Source organism: Haliotis cracherodii, unplaced genomic scaffold (assembly GCF_022045235.1).
Source record: "Haliotis cracherodii isolate W230 unplaced genomic scaffold, xgHalCrac1.p SCAF_10, whole genome shotgun sequence".
NCBI classification, from domain to species: Eukaryota; Metazoa; Mollusca; class Gastropoda; order Lepetellida; family Haliotidae; genus Haliotis; species Haliotis cracherodii.
The window spans coordinates 504,343-520,347 of NW_027266265.1; the positions used below are offsets into that span (position 1 = coordinate 504,343).

The 16,005-nt window shown below is 43.0% G+C and overlaps 2 protein-coding genes across 2 annotated transcripts; both read left to right on the forward strand.

The window, feature by feature from the left end:
• Positions 1-1,473: 1,473 nt before the first annotated feature.
• LOC139444447 (uncharacterized) lies at positions 1,474-3,427 on the forward strand. Its single transcript, XM_071225415.1, has 2 exons — positions 1,474-2,107; positions 3,417-3,427. The coding sequence occupies exons 1-2, from the start codon at positions 1,474-1,476 to the stop codon at positions 3,425-3,427; spliced, it is 645 nt and encodes a 214-aa protein (XP_071081516.1).
• A 2,721-nt stretch (positions 3,428-6,148) lies between these two features.
• On the forward strand, positions 6,149-15,612 carry LOC139453947 (zinc transporter ZIP10-like). The gene has a single exon (XM_071235390.1). It carries the CDS (start codon positions 6,399-6,401, stop codon positions 8,448-8,450), a length of 2,052 nt encoding a protein of 683 aa, XP_071091491.1. The 5' UTR covers positions 6,149-6,398; the 3' UTR covers positions 8,451-15,612.
• Positions 15,613-16,005: the final 393 nt, after the last annotated feature.

Here is a 16,005-nt window from a genome sequence, read left to right on the forward strand (position 1 = left end):
TACCGCCCAGTAGTGGTTGACTGATACCGCCCAGTAGTGGTTGACTGATACCGCCCAGTAGTGGTTGACTGATACCGCCCAGTAGTGGTTGACTGATACCGCCCAGTAGTGGTTGACTGATACCGCCCAGTAGTAGTTGACTGATACCGTCCGCCCAGTAGTGGTTGACTGATACCGCCCAGTAGTGGTTGACTGATACCGCCCAGTAGTGGTTGACTGATACCGCCCAGTAGTGATTGACTGATACCGCCCAGTGGTGGTTGACTGATACCGCCCAGTGGTGGTTGACTGATACCGCCCAGTGGTGGTTGACTGATACCGCCCAGTAGTGGTTGACTGATACCGCCCAGTAGTGGTTGACTGATACCGCCCAGTAGTGGTTGACTGATACCGCCCAGTAGTGGTTGACTGATACCGCCCAGTAGTGGTTGACTGATACCGCCCAGTAGTGATTGACTGATACCGCCCAGTGGTGGTTGACTGATACCGCCCAGTGGTGGTTGACTGATACCGCCCAGTGGTGGTTGACTGATACCGCCCAGTAGTGGTTGACTGATACCGCCCAGTAGTGGTTGACTGATACCGTCCAGTAGTGGTTGACTGATACCGCCCAGTAGTGGTTGACTGATACCGCCCAGTAGTGGTTGACTGATACCGCCCAGTAGTGGTTGACTGATACCGCCCAGTAGTGGTTGACTGATACCGTCCAGTAGTAGTTGATTGATACCGCCCAGTAGTGGTTGACTGATACCGCCCAGTAGTGGTTGACTGATACCGCCCAGTAGTGGTTGACTGATACCGCCCAGTAGTGGTTGACTGATACCGCCCAGTAGTGGTTGACTGATACCGCCCAGTAGTGGTTGACTGATACCGCCCAGTAGTGATTGACTGATACCGCCCAGTGGTGGTTGACTGATACCGCCCAGTGGTGGTTGACTGATACCGCCCAGTGGTGGTTGACTGATACCGCCCAGTAGTGGTTGACTGATACCGCCCAGTAGTGGTTGACTGATACCGTCCAGTAGTGGTTGACTGATACCGCCCAGTAGTGGTTGACTGATACCGCCCAGTAGTGGTTGACTGATACCGCCCAGTAGTGGTTGACTGATACCGCCCAGTAGTGGTTGACTGATACCGTCCAGTAGTGGTTGACTGATACCGCCCAGTAGTGGTTGACTGATACCGTCCAGTAGTGGTTGACTGATACTTGTTTGTTGCTACCATCTCAATGCCGATTTACTGGTACTGGGGCATACAGGTTTTACTAAAACCGTCCCAATACTTGTCTACTTTTACCGGCCCAATGCGAGAAAAGCAGAGTATTTGTAAACATAGAAATCTGTTATTGGTTTATACACAATATTATTTCAGAGTTTTGGAATGACATTTCGAATGGGGCTAATGTATGCTAAACGATATCGCCCATGAATAGGCTAGTATTGAAACTGAACAAAAGAACTGTACCAGCCAGTCATGGGACCAGTGTATGCCAAACGACATCGGTACACAACAAAAATATCTGAGCTGAATGATATACAAGGTGGGCACTGGCCTAGATCAAGAGTACCAGTACTGGTGCGAGCTCCCACTATACCAGTACCGGTGCGAGCTCCCACTATACCAGTACTGGTGCGAGCTCCCACTATACCAGTACCGGTGCGAGCTCCCACTATACCAGTACTGGTGCGAGCTCCCACTATACCAGTACCGGTGCGAGCTCCCACTATACCAGTACTGGTGCGAGCTCCCACTATACCAGTACTGGTGCGAGCTCCCACTATACCAGTACCGGTGCGAGCTCCCACTATACCAGTACTGGTGCGAGCTCCCACTAGACCAGTACTGGTGCGAGCTCCCACTATACCAGTACTGGTGCGAGCTCCCACTATACCAGTACTGGTGCGAGCTCCCACTATACCAGTACTGGTGCGAGCTCCCACTATACCAGTACTGGTGCGAGCTCCCACTATACCAGTACTGTGCGAGCTCCCACTATACCAGTACTGGTGCGAGCTCCCACTATACCAGTATTGTGCGAGCTTCCACTATACCAGTACTGTGCGAGCTCCCACTATACCAGTACTGGTGCGAGCTCCCACTTTTGCACGTGGGCCAGTATTGTGTTTCCATCCCGTTAGACCTTCCACGTGTTTCCATCATGTTAGACCTTCCGTGTGTTTCCATCATGTTAGACCTTCTGTGTGTTTCCATCATGTTAGACCTTCTGTGTGTTTCTATCATATTAGACCTTCTGTGTGTTTCCATCATGTTAGACCTAACGTGTGTTTCCATCATGTTAGACCTACCGTTTCTTCCCATCATTTAAGACATTCTGTATGTTTCCATCATGTTAGACCTAACGTGTGTTTCCATCATGTTAGACCTTCTGTGTGTTACCTTCATGTTAGACCTAACGTGTGTTTCCATCATGTTAGACCTACCGTTTCTTCCCATCATTTAAGACCTTCTGTGTGTTTCCATCATGTTAGACCTTCCATGTGTTTCCATCATGTTAGACCTTCTGTTTGTTTCTATCATGTTAGACCTTCTGTGTGTTTCCATAACGTTAGACCTTCCATTTCTTCCCATCATGTTAGACCTAACGTGTGTTTCCATCATGTTAGACCTTCCGTGTGTTTCCATCATGTTAGACCTTCCGTGTGTTTCCATCATGTTAGACCTTCCATTTCTTCCCATCATGTTAGACCTAACGTGTGTTTCCATCATGTTAGACCTTCTGTGTGTTTCCATCATGTTAGACCTTCTGTGTGTTTCCATCATATTAGACCTTCTGTGTGTTTCATCATGTTAGACCTAACGTGTGTTTCCATCATGTTAGACCTAACGTGTGTTTCTATCATATTAGACCTTCTGTGTGTTTCCATCATGTTAGACCTCCTGTGTGTTTCCATCACGTTAGACCTTCCGTGTGTTTCCATCATGTTAGACCTTCTGTGTGTTTCCATCATGTTAGACCTTCTGTGTGTTTCTATCATATAAGACCTTCTGTGTGTTTCCATCATGTTAGACCTAACGTGTTTCCATCATGTTAGACCTTCCGTGTGTTTCCATCATGTTAGACCTTCTGTGTGTTTCCATCATGTTAGACCTTCTGTGTGTTTCCATCATGTTAGACCTTCTGTGTGTTTCCATCATGTTAGACCTAACGTGTGTTTCCATCATGTTAGACCTTCTGTGTGTTTCTATCATATTAGACCTTCTGTGTGTTTCCATTATCTTAGACCTTCTGTGTGTTTCCATCATGTTAGAACTGTGTGTTTCCATCATGTTAGACCTTATGTGTGTTTCCATCACGTTAGACCTTCCTCGTGTTTCCATCACGTTAGACCTTCCTCGTGTTTCCATCATGCTAGACCTTCCTCGTGTTTCCATCACGTTAGAACTGTGTGTTTCAGCAACACTATAACAACTAGAACAAGCAATAAACAAAAAAGTGGCAGGCCTATTATGCATATATTACTTGCTCGTGAAGAGGTCATTTTGGATTATGCCATGGATCGTGTAGGTGTCAGCTTATTCACACTCAACAGTAAAATTCTGAAAACGTTATAAATGGCAAGTAATAACTACAATACTAAACTCGCTCCCCTGTAAAACCAATTTTATGAAATTCGTGAATAGATGTGGTATCTGACTCGCTTTCGCTCATCGTTTCATAAAATAAAACGGGAGCTCGTTTAGTATTCTATATGTACGCTTTGGATTAAAACCAAGAAACATATATGCAAAATAGGCCGACCAAGTTTTGCTTGATAGACCATGACCATAAACATATCAGCATCATAGACCTAACTATGCTCTGTTGACATTACATATCATGACCATACAGGACAACCAAGTATTGTTTATACTGCAAACTATGGCCAAGAAACATATATGCTTATTTGCCCTACCATGTTATTCATAATAATCCTACCAAGTCTTGTTTACATTATATGCCTGAACCATGAAACATATATGCCCACTTGGCCTACCAAGTTTTCTTGTTTATACGACAGGCTATGGCCAAGAAACATACATGCCTATCTGCCCTACCTTGTTTTGTTTAACATTATAGACTGAACCATAAAATTTATATGCGCAATGGACTAACCATGTTCTGTCTATAATCATCAACTATCGCAGTGAAACACATTTGCATATTTGCCCTGCCATGTTTAATTTTCATTATTGATCAGCCGTGAAATAGCTGGAATAGTTGCTAAACGCGGTGTAAAGACAGACTCATGAACAACCTGATGTACGCGTTATTGCAATATGAAGTGTGTTATGAAATAAAAAGATGTATGGAAACATGTCATATTATGTGTACATCTCACTGCATCCACGGTGTTAAAGTCATTTATTGATAAACGATCTGTTACCACACTAGTATACCCATGTTTCAATGCACTAAGCACATGCTGAAGTAAATTAAACAGAAATATTATAAATGCGTAACCTCCCATAAGTAATAGCCACCTCAAAAATAAACACATCAATCCACACATCAATTTAAGGATTGACTGTGTATTTTTTTCGGTTCATTGAGGTATGAATCGAAAAACCGATGTGCAAACTGTATGAATCCGCTGTATGGTAGGATTACTGTATTTATCCGCGTATGAACACAACGAAAATTTAATTATAATAGTGTAAACACAACACGCCTCCATAAAACATAGTCATCCATACACAACAAATGCATAAATCAAAATTGAATAAATGCTCTTTAAATTTTCATAGATCATTAAAAACTGTACATAAAAACAACATACACTATGTGTTTCCTTCATGTTAGACCTAAGGTGTGTTTCCATCATGTTAGACCTTCCGTGTGTTTCCATCATGTTAGACCTTCTGTGTGTTCCCATCATGTTAGACCTTCTGTGTGTTTCCATCATGTAAGACCTTCCGTGTGTTTCTATCATGTTAGACCTTCTGTAAGTGATAAACGCCTGAGACCCGAGTTTCCGTCTCCAGATCAGTAAGTAACTGTTGTGTGTACATTGTACAAGTTTCGGGTTTCCAGATCAGTAAGTTGTGTGTACATTATCGATACACGTGACCCGAGCGTATATATACACACAACCCACCAACCCCCTTCCACTGCTGCTCCGTGTAATAAACAGACACAATGTACAGTTATAGACTTAATACTTATGTCTTATATGCGAATCCCTATCGCCGGTTAGGTGGTAACCTTGCTCAGAGGCTGTACTAAAAGAAAAGTCCATGGATGTGTAGTAATTCTACCCCCCCCCCCCCCCCCCCCCCCCTAATAGGCAAGTCTAGATATGTGGACACTAAGGACGCCAGTCTCTTATGGGGACAATTTGTTCTTTATATTTATTATCTACAGATTATTATTTCAACTATTAATTATTACCTTATAGACTTATGCAAGTCTAGTTAGGAGATGACCGTTGCTCATTTAATACTCAAGCAGCGCCGGTTAGGTAGTGACGGGTCACGTTACAATCCTATCATAAATCTCATAAACTTGATATTCATTTTTTTCACAAAAGGCACGAATTGACAAGTGGCATGGCAATATACTTTAAAATTGAAGTCAAAACCTTACTTCTCTGTAAAGGATATTAATTATATTTTTATTATATATATTTATTTACAATCAATGATTTATGAAGAGATTGTGTGACGTTTACGCCCTTGTACCACGGACACTCGAACATGTTACATTTTTTTCTTGAAAAATGATACGGAGATGACATACGACATACGGAGAAGACATTTTAAGTTTCATTGCTGACTGACTGTGTAAACTCACAACATGAGCTCACACTCACGATGTCAAGTCCCGCAAGGTGAGCTAACACTTGTTCTTGATTCACGACATGAGACAACGTCGTAAGCACGGCGCACGTGTAAACATCTAGGCGAGAAATTCGCTGTCATCTTGAGCTACAGTGTGTATGCTTCGAGAGCACTAGGTAATAATGTTTGAAATGGGAAACAGGGATTACGGCTGAAAGGCTGATCGGGAATGTCACAGACGCTGCGCGAAGTTTCTAGGCTACACGCACTCGGATTCCCATACTGTGGCGGGAGTCATGTTCTAATTATAGCCGACATGTGAGCCAACTGCATTATGGGTATGAACAATTTGGCGACGAAACGTGAAGTGCCTGTGACGTCACCAACATCTATTTAGCCGCCATATTGGGCTTCACATTTAGAGTCTTGCACACGACCCACAAAAACGAAGATTTGTGGACTTTCAACCGGGACATTTAAGCGTGAATTGTTCTTACGTGAGTGAAGTTGGGTGTTAATATACTTTCCCGTAGTTGGCAACTCCGCTAGAAGTGAAGTGTACATCGTAATTTGCCTGTTTGAGCCCGCAGTCTGTCTACAGAACAAAGAGAGGCCACTTTATGCATTTCAAGTTCGTGTACCATCGTCGTTCAACTTGGAAAGTGAAAATGTGTGTCATGCACAGATTTTGTGTCGTCTGCTACTGTCTGTGTCTGCTATGTCCACAATACAGATCGGACGAGGATGCCAGCAGGAATCACTTGTCTAATTCCACGCAGACGGGGGCTTCGAAACCACGTGACCAACACGTGAAAAACGTGAGTCTCCATCATATACACAAACATGACAACATTGAAACCTATGGAAATAACTCCTTACGAGAGGGTTTGTATTTTGCGAGAAAAGTATTCCAAAAGTTTGGAAATGAGGATGAACTCACAATTCTAAGTTTTAAAAAACTTCTCGATGATTTGAAAATATTTTCATCAGAACAAAACAATTCCCATGTTCACCATGATCATATCAATAACAATGAGAATCATGATCATAATGACGTCCAACACAGTAGTGAACCAAAGACAGAACACAATCATGATATAGTAAATCACAAACACGATGAAGATGCGGATAAAACTGCAGTGGATGCTCACGAGCATGAAGATCATTCCGGTATTTTTCCAAATGGATCAACCACCATTAAAACAGTGCCACATGAAAGTGAGAGACATGATGATATTCAAGGGGAAATGGTGAAAAGAGATGTGACGACCCATCATGAGGGGGATCACATGGACTGTCTAGATTCAAGAAAGCTGCTAGATATTTATCATTTAGAAAATAAGAAAAGTTTGACTTTGGAGCAGTTCCTCCATATCTCCCCGGCCGTGATCTATCAGCTGGACAACCCTGGTTGCCAGGCAACTGGCCACCGGGCCACAGGCCACCCTGCACACTCCATGGATGTGATCGGCTTCAGCGAGATTCCTGCTGCAGTGTGGGGGTACAGCACCCTGGCCGTGGTCATCATCAGTCTGGTTGGCCTCCTTGGTGTGGCCGTCATCCCAATCATGCAGAAAGTCTTTTATAACCATATGTTGCAGTTCCTCATAGCCCTGGCCGTTGGTACCTTGACTGGGGATGCGTTGTTGCATCTTCTTCCTCATGCAATTATTGGACACCGTCTGCATAACCATGACAACCACGGCGCTGAAGAAAATGGTTTGAACAGTGAGGATATACATAAAACCGCAGCATTTAAGGGATTGTGTGGTCTTGCAGGGATGTTTTTCTTTTTTGTGATGGAAAGGATCTTGACAATAGTCACTGACATTAAAAGGAAACGAAAGCTAAACACCAGAAGGACTTTGTCTTCCAAACAAAAAACAGTCTGTAAGGATGATAGGAGCCACATTGCCAAAAAACTTTCTGCCTATGATGAACCAGATTATCAGTCATGTGAAGAAATGGTCATGGTTGTTCATCCAAACAAGTCCCTGAAGGGCTTTGCTGATGAAACCCATCATAAAGTATTTCATACCAACCATGACAGTTGTCGACCCAAAGAAGACGAACAATCCCCTTCCAATCCCAAGAGTGCTGAAGAAGAGGGCATGCTGTCATCTCTCCCACATTCCCACAGCGGCCATTCACACCACGGACATTGTGAAATGTTGAGCAACTCTGTGGCGTCCATTGCCTGGATGGTCATCCTTGGGGACGGCATCCACAACTTCAGTGACGGCCTGGCTATCGGAGCTGCCTTCGCTAACAGCATCACTGGTGGCTTCAGCACTGCAGTCGCTGTCTTTTGTCATGAACTTCCACACGAGATCGGGGACTTCGCCGTGTTGTTGAGGGCGGGCATGTCAGTCAAGCAGGCTGTGGTCTATAACTGTGTCTCCTCCCTGCTCTGTTTTGTTGGTATGCTCATCGGTGTTGCTATTGGCAACATTCATGAAGCTTCAGAATGGATTTTCGCATGTGTTGCAGGAATGTTCATATATATTGCTACCGTGGACATGTTGCCGGAAATGACATCCGTGGACACGAAGCAAGGGGAGCACCCGTTCTGTCATCTCTTCCTCCAGTGCTTCGGGATGCTTCTCGGGGCAGGAATAATGCTCCTCATCGCCTTCTACGAAGATGACCTGCTCACTGTTCTGGGTGGCTAGGCAAGATTGAACTTTGTGAGGGGTTCCAAATGCAATGATTTGTTATACCTGTTCTATAAAAAGAAACTGCAGCTTAGTTTCGGCGAAAAATGATAATTTTCATTTATTTGATTAGAATAATAGCAATGTTCTCATTAGCTGAAGTAAGAGGTGTTTTGTCTCTTTGTAGTATGAATCACGGTTCCCTGTGACTGCAACTCACATCGGTTCCTCTATTCTGTCTGTTCTTGCTGTGTACTGTGGAATCCTGACTTTGGGTTCCTGAAACTGCCATGGTAATGACCATGTCAAGGTCAACACAAGCTACTCAAACCTTGGCCCATCTGGTCCACAGCATCATAAAATTATTTTTGTTTAACAGAAATGTATAAAAAAAAATATTACTGCAAATGCAGAAATTCACTTATGACTTGTACCAAATGCCTGTGTGGTACAGTGGAATCTCCTTCAATTTGAACTTGGGAACTCGGCACACTATGTTCCACAGGACTTCAAGTTGTTGATGTTGCAGTTTATTCCATGGTTTAAACCAAATGAGCTACTGAATAGAGCTTCAGACAGCAAGGACGTATTGATGATGGTTGAAACCGATGTTATAATTAAAACTGATTCTGAATGACGTCTGATACTTGCATGTCAAAATTAAAATTTACAGGAATGTGATCAAATTGGTAATGTAGGACTTAGATAAGTTGAAGTATTCTTTCAGGTTCAGTTGTTGGTAATAGACAGTAGGATTATATTCCCAAACTGTTTATTCTGTGGAGTCAAATATTGTAATTGTTTTCAGCTCCGGCAATAATGGTACATCTGTTACAAGAGAAATTGCCATCCTCACTGGCCGCTGTGTATGTCATCTGATTATTACCCGCATTTCAGGTTTTTAAGCCTCATATTAACCATGGTTGACCAGATCCTCTCCAATAATACTGTGGGCTGCGCCTGATGTAAACTATTTAAAACAAATTGTTTAATGGAATCGGCTGAACCTGATATTGAAAAGTGAAAGATAAGATCTGAAAAAAAAATCAAAGAAAAACTAATGTAAAAATCTGCAAACTAAAAGATGGCCTTAGCAGAAAAGTAGCACTTTAGTGTCAGGCTCAGGTTTACGCCGGAGCAGGGTACCTTGTACATGACATTCAGTATGTACGCCCTCTGTCTCCGGCTTCTCGAAATGGTGGTGGTAGCTACACATGAAAGTTGATATGGTGTTCCGAGTGTTTGAGGGCTGAGTATAAGGACTTATCTCTCTGTGACCCGTGGTACATTAGATAGGGCAAGAGAATGAAAGAAGAGAATTGTGCAGTGTGTGTTTTATATTAGATATATAAGAGAATGAAAGAAGGGAAATGTTCAGTGTGTGTGTGACTGGTTATGTATTAGATATATAAGAGGAAAGGTGTTGAGCTGTTCGCTGCTAAATTACAAGTGGCGCAGGAGCCTATGAATCAGCAGTATTTTCATGAACCTGAATATCAGGTACATGTTATTGGACAGCAATTCTTGTCTTCTAGTTTTATTGTTTCATATTGGAATGTTTGTAGATTGTATATGTGTATATGTGCAATGTCTCCACACCCTTGTCTGTCTGTCTGTCTGTCAGCTCATTTCAGTCTTGTGGTTTTTGAAAATAATCAGAATTGGGGATAAAACATCCAGTCAGTCTAGATTAGTACTAAAGTACTCACGGAAATGAAACAAAAATGTTTTTTCGACCTCAGATCTTAAATAAATGCAGTTAATATACAAAATATGTAAATATTCAAACAACTAAATTAGTACTAATTGGGCCGTGGCACAAATACAGCGTATCAAATGTTTTTATGCCTTTTTACACGTAAAAGTCTGTATAAATGTGAATAAAAAAGACTATTGTGAAACAGGGCATAACCAGGTGTAAGTAGATCAAGGTGACCTATGACACCTTGACGACAGGTGAGAACAGGCGCATAATGCCTATAGTCTGTTTCTGCTATGTCAATTTGGACTTAGTTTTATTTTTGAATGTTGAAAGTGCCGACAAATTACCTCCTGTAGAGTACATTTTGTATTGTTCACTGAGATCAAACTAGCAAATCCAGACTAGTACTTTTCGAGTTGTTTTGGTATTTTGTATTTACAGCTATGTAACACTTTGTGTCGATTTTTAAATTGAGAAAAACAGTGTTTTTTTCATTTCCGTGAGTACTTTAGTCTCGGACTAATGGGCTAGTGGGCGTCTCTAGCCTTGAGGTTGGGTTACTGAGATTTGCCTCAGTGTTCACAGTGGTTCATATTTGGCCCAGGTCCACAGGAAACGTTAGCAATAATCTCAAATTGGAATAAAATACTTCCCATTTCAGGTATCAAATTTGTAACTGATGTTTTAGATGCACATTAGACTTGTATTTGCCTGAAAACAGAATTCATGCGGATGAGAAGGTTTACTGCTTTGTTTCACATTTCTCTATTGAGTGCATCATTGAGAATTTGTATGTGAATTAAATGATTTTCCAAAATATGGACAGAATAATGATTCTTTATTCACACATGATCTTTCAGGTCAGTTTCAGTCCAGCTCAGTCCATCTACAGCCATATCGTCCATCTCAAGATGTGTCATGCTGACTGATGTTCATCTGTCCTAGCCATTAACATTTACAATTTATCGGAAATCACAATGTTGAGGAATGTCAAACTTTGCAAGCTTTAACATCTGCTCAGCAGCCATATTGAAACTTATGTATTTTCTACTTATTCATGCTGCCATTTTGGTGTGCATCATTGTGAAATTTGATGTGCAGTCAATTTGTGATATGTTCAGAACTAGAATATGTTTTTTGGCATATTGATTATTCTGCCTGCTCTTGCCCTGGACTCTCACACAGCTGTTTACCTTGGCTGACTGCATGTTTCTCTTCTTTGAAACGTCTGGACGTATTTTATGTCTTCCAAGCAATGGTGTGTTTAAGAATGGATCTAATTGTGGTAAAAACATTAAACATGGCTGCTACTTCAGCCATATTGTTATTTTTGCCCATGATTATGCAATGTTTCTTGTGTATTGTGCTCGGTTCAACCTGACTTGGGCACTCTTCTCAGTTTTCATAAATCGATATATATTGATGACCTTGTATCCAGTGAAAACATCAGTTGTAAACAACCATATCCTGGACACCACCCTGTACAGGACACCACCCTGTACAGGACACCTCCCTGTACAGGACACCACCCTGTACAGGACACTACCCTGTACAGAACACCTCCATGTACAGAACACCTCCATGTACAGGACACCACCATGTACAGGACACCTCCATGTACAGGACACCACCCTGTACAGAACACCTCCATGTACAGGACACCTCCATGTACAGGACACCACCATGTACAGGACACCTCCATGTACAGGACACCACCATGTACAGGACACCTCCATGTACAGGACACCTCCATGTACTGGACACTTCCCATGTACAGGACACTTCCCATGTACAGGACACCTCAATGTACAGGACACCTCCATGTACAGGACACCACCCTGTACAGGACACTTCCATGTACAGGACACCTCCATGTACTGGACACTTCCCATGTACAGGACACTTCCCATGTACAGGACACCTCAATGTACAGGACACCACCCTGTACAGGACACCACCCTGTACAGGACACCTCCCATGTACAGGACACCTCCATGTAGAGGACACCTCCATGTACAGGATACTACCCTGTACAGGACACCTCCATGTACTGGACACCTCAATGTACAGGACACCACCATGTACAGGACACCACCCTGTACAGGACACCTCCATGTACAGGACACCAACCTGTACAGGACACCACCCTGTACAGGACACCACCATGTACAGGACACCACCCTGTACAGGACACCTCCATGTACAGGACACCTCCATGTACTGGACACCACCATGTACAGGACACCACCATGTACAGGACACCACCATGTACAGGACACCTCCATGTACTGGACACCTCCATATACAGGACACCTCCTGTACAGGACACTGCCATGTGCAGGACACCTCCATATACAGGACACCTCCATGTACAGGACACTACCATGTACAGGACACCTCCATGTACTGGACACCTCCATATACAGGACACCTGTACAGGAAACTACCATGTACAGGACACCTCCATATTCAGGACACCACCCTGTACAGGACATCTCCATGTACAGGATACCTCCATGTGCAGGACACCTCCATGTACTGGACACCTCCATGTACTGGACACCTCCATGTACTGGACACCTCCATGTACTGGACACGTCCATGTATGTTTGTATTGCTTCTTTATTTATTTGGATGTCAGTTGATTTATAGGCTTGAAAAGAATGAAAATTAGTGCATTGATTCTGCAATTTTCCTGAAAACTGGATGCTACATTTTCTGTGGATCCTTCTACGATCACAGAATTCCCCTGGGACTGACCATGTACCGGACACTGGAGGGATGGTAGGGGAGGAGAGTTTGTCCATGTTATTGTGACCATCGTTTCATCCTCACTGTCCCCAGGCAAGCCTTTGTTCCTGACTGCCAGGTGGAGCTGAACATGTGATGAAGTCCTTTGTGGTCAGGCATGGGCATGGTCAGGAGGTATTGTTCGTGATGACAGTCATCATCTTCCTGAGGCAAGGGAGTTAACCAACTATAAGTCCAGTTTCCACCCTTGCCAAACTAGCCTGGAATTCTGGAGTTAATTTTTACTGGAGTAACGAGTCTATGCTGAGTCCAGTTGAAATCACGTAACAAACTAGACATCCTGTACATAAACAACATGGATTTCAACGTCCTGATTTCGATCGACTGCAGGATTTGCAAAGCATGTGTACAGCCAGCTGGGCACAGACATATATTTTGCAACTCTTTTCATGTTTTTAATAAACCCGTGAAGATCCGGGATAGAATAGGCCTTCAAAAACCCATGCTTGTTGTAAAAGGCAACTATGCTTGTCGTAAGAGGCAGCTAACGGGATCGGGTGGTCAGGCTTGCTGACTTGGTTGATACATGTCATTGTATCATAATTGCGTGGATCGATGCTCATGATGTCGATCACTCGATTGTCTGGTCCAGACTCAATTATTTACAGACCGCCGTCATATAGCTAGAATGTTGCTAAGTGTGGCGTTAAACAACAAACAAACAAAACATGTTTTCAGTGATTTTATGCACTTCAGGGGGTAAGACCCGTTTTATTACAATTATCGATCAGATTGTCTGACTACCATTTTGTTTGAAGCAAATACAAGTGATATGGGAGATGGAATCTGATAACTGGAGCTGGGACAAAACTTGTCATAACCACTGGTGGCGCTACAAACGATGTGTCAGGATGTGTTTGTGATGACAGCCATGTGTGTGTGTGTGGTCAGGATGTGTTAGTGATGACAGCCATGTGTGTGTGTGTGGTCAGTAGACGGTGTTAGTGATGACAGCCATGTGTGTGTGTTCAGGATGTGTTAGTGATGACAGCCATGTGTGTGTGTGTGTGGTCAGGATGTGTTAGTGATGACAGCCATGTGTGTGTGTGTGTGTGTGGTCAGGATGTGATAGTGATGACCGCCATGTGTGTGTGTGTGTGGTCAGGATGTGTTAGTCTTGACAGCCATGTGTGTGTGTGGTCAGCATGTGTTAGTGATGACAGCCGTGTGTGTGCGTGTGTGGTCAGGATGTGTTAGTGATGACAGCCATGTGTGTGTGTGTGTGTGTGGTCAGGATGTGATAGTGATGACCGCCATGTGTGTGTGTGTGTGGTCAGGATGTGTTAGTCTTGACAGCCATGTGTGTGTGTGGTCAGCATGTGTTAGTGATGACAGCCGTGTGTGTGTGTGTGTGGTCAGGATGTGTTAGTGATGACAGCCATGTGTGTGTGTGTGGTCAGTAAACGGTGTTAGTGATGACAGCCATGTGTGTGTGTGTGTGTGTGGTCAGGATGTGTTAGTGATGACAGCCATGTGTGTGTGTGTGTGTGTGGTCAGGATGTGTTAGTGATGACCGCCATGTGTGTGTGTGTGATCAGGATGTGTTAGTCTTGACAGCCATGTGTGTGTGTGGTCAGGATGTGTTAGTGATGACAGCCATGTGTGTGTTAGTGTGGTCAGGATGTGTTAGTGATGACAGCCATGTGTGTGTTAGTGTGGTCAGGATGTGTTAGTGATGACAGTTTTATGTAAGAAATCAAAGAAATCCGAGTTCATGAATAATTGACACTTCAAAGCAAAGATGCTGCACTTGGGACAGGGTTTGTATTACGTCCCTGACACCTTGAGAATCTCAGCCAGTCTGTGTCATCCAAAAGTTGAGCAAAAGTTTTTAATATTAATACATGGATACTTGTCCATGGGAAAGGGGGAGTATTACTTGGGTCTTGTTACTAATACATTTAAAAGGAATTTCATTTTGTTGAATTCATGTTTTACTTAACCACAGACTCCAAATTTCAGTTGTTTCGGAAATATTAGGTAGTGAAAGCAGTGTCTGCAGATCCATGAATATAGTTGGCAGTGTCTGTAGATCTGTGAATATAGTTAGCAGTGTCTGCAGACCTCTGAATATAGTTGGACAGTGTCTGCAGATCTCTGAATATAGTTGGCAGTGTCTGCAGATCTGTGGATATAGTTGGGAGTGTCTGCAGACCTGTGAATATAGTTGACAGTGTCTGCAGACCAGTGAATATAGTTGGCAGTGTCTGCAGACCTGTGATTATAGTTGACAGTGTCTGCAGACCTGTGAATGTAGTTGGCAGTGTCTGCAGATCTGTGAATGTAAATCATTCAAAATGTGAAGCTCCCCACTTATGTGAGAATAATTCTGGTCAAATTAATATGAACATGGTTATTAGTCATTTGTTGTGTCAGACACAACTGCAACAGCCTTATATTGCTTAGTTTTATCACAGGGAATATTGTGTTTGTCCTTCTTGGAGCAGATGTCTCACTTGGTCTCCTCAGTGGAGGAACTATGCCAGAACACTTTTATTGTTATGCACTTTATTTTGCTATGTTAGAATGTTATTGTCATCTTATGAAGCAAGAATTATGTTTGTTATTTTAATGTTTTATTGAGTTTTAGTGAGGGTAAAACTGACACAAAGGGTAAGAATAAACTATCAAAGCTCTTTGTTGTCAACATCTTTATTTAATCATCACTGCCCTGTGATACCTGTGGTTCAGCATGATATCCTTGTGGGATCTGTTGTCCAGGATGATATCCGTGTGAGATCTGTATCCAGGATGATATCCCTGTGAGATATGTTGTCCAGGATGATATCCCTGTGAGAACTGTGTCCAGGATGATATCCTTGTGAGATCTGTGTCCAGGATGATATCCGTGTGAGATCTGTTGTCCAGGATGATATCCTTGTGAGATCTATGTTCTGGATGATATCCCTGTGAGATCTGTGTCCAGGATGATATCCTTGTGAGATCTGTGTCCAGGATGATCCGTGTGAGATATGTTGTCCAGGATGACATCCTTGTGAGATCTATGTTCTGGATGATATCCTTGGTAAATCTGTGACCAGGATGATATCCTTGTGAGAT

Coding starts and splice junctions, on each gene's coding strand:
- LOC139453947 (XM_071235390.1), top strand. CDS start 6,399: ATGCATTTCAAGTTCGTGTACCATCGTCGTTCAACTTGGAAAGTGAAA.
- LOC139444447 (XM_071225415.1), top strand. CDS start 1,474: ATGGGACCAGTGTATGCCAAACGACATCGGTACACAACAAAAATATCT.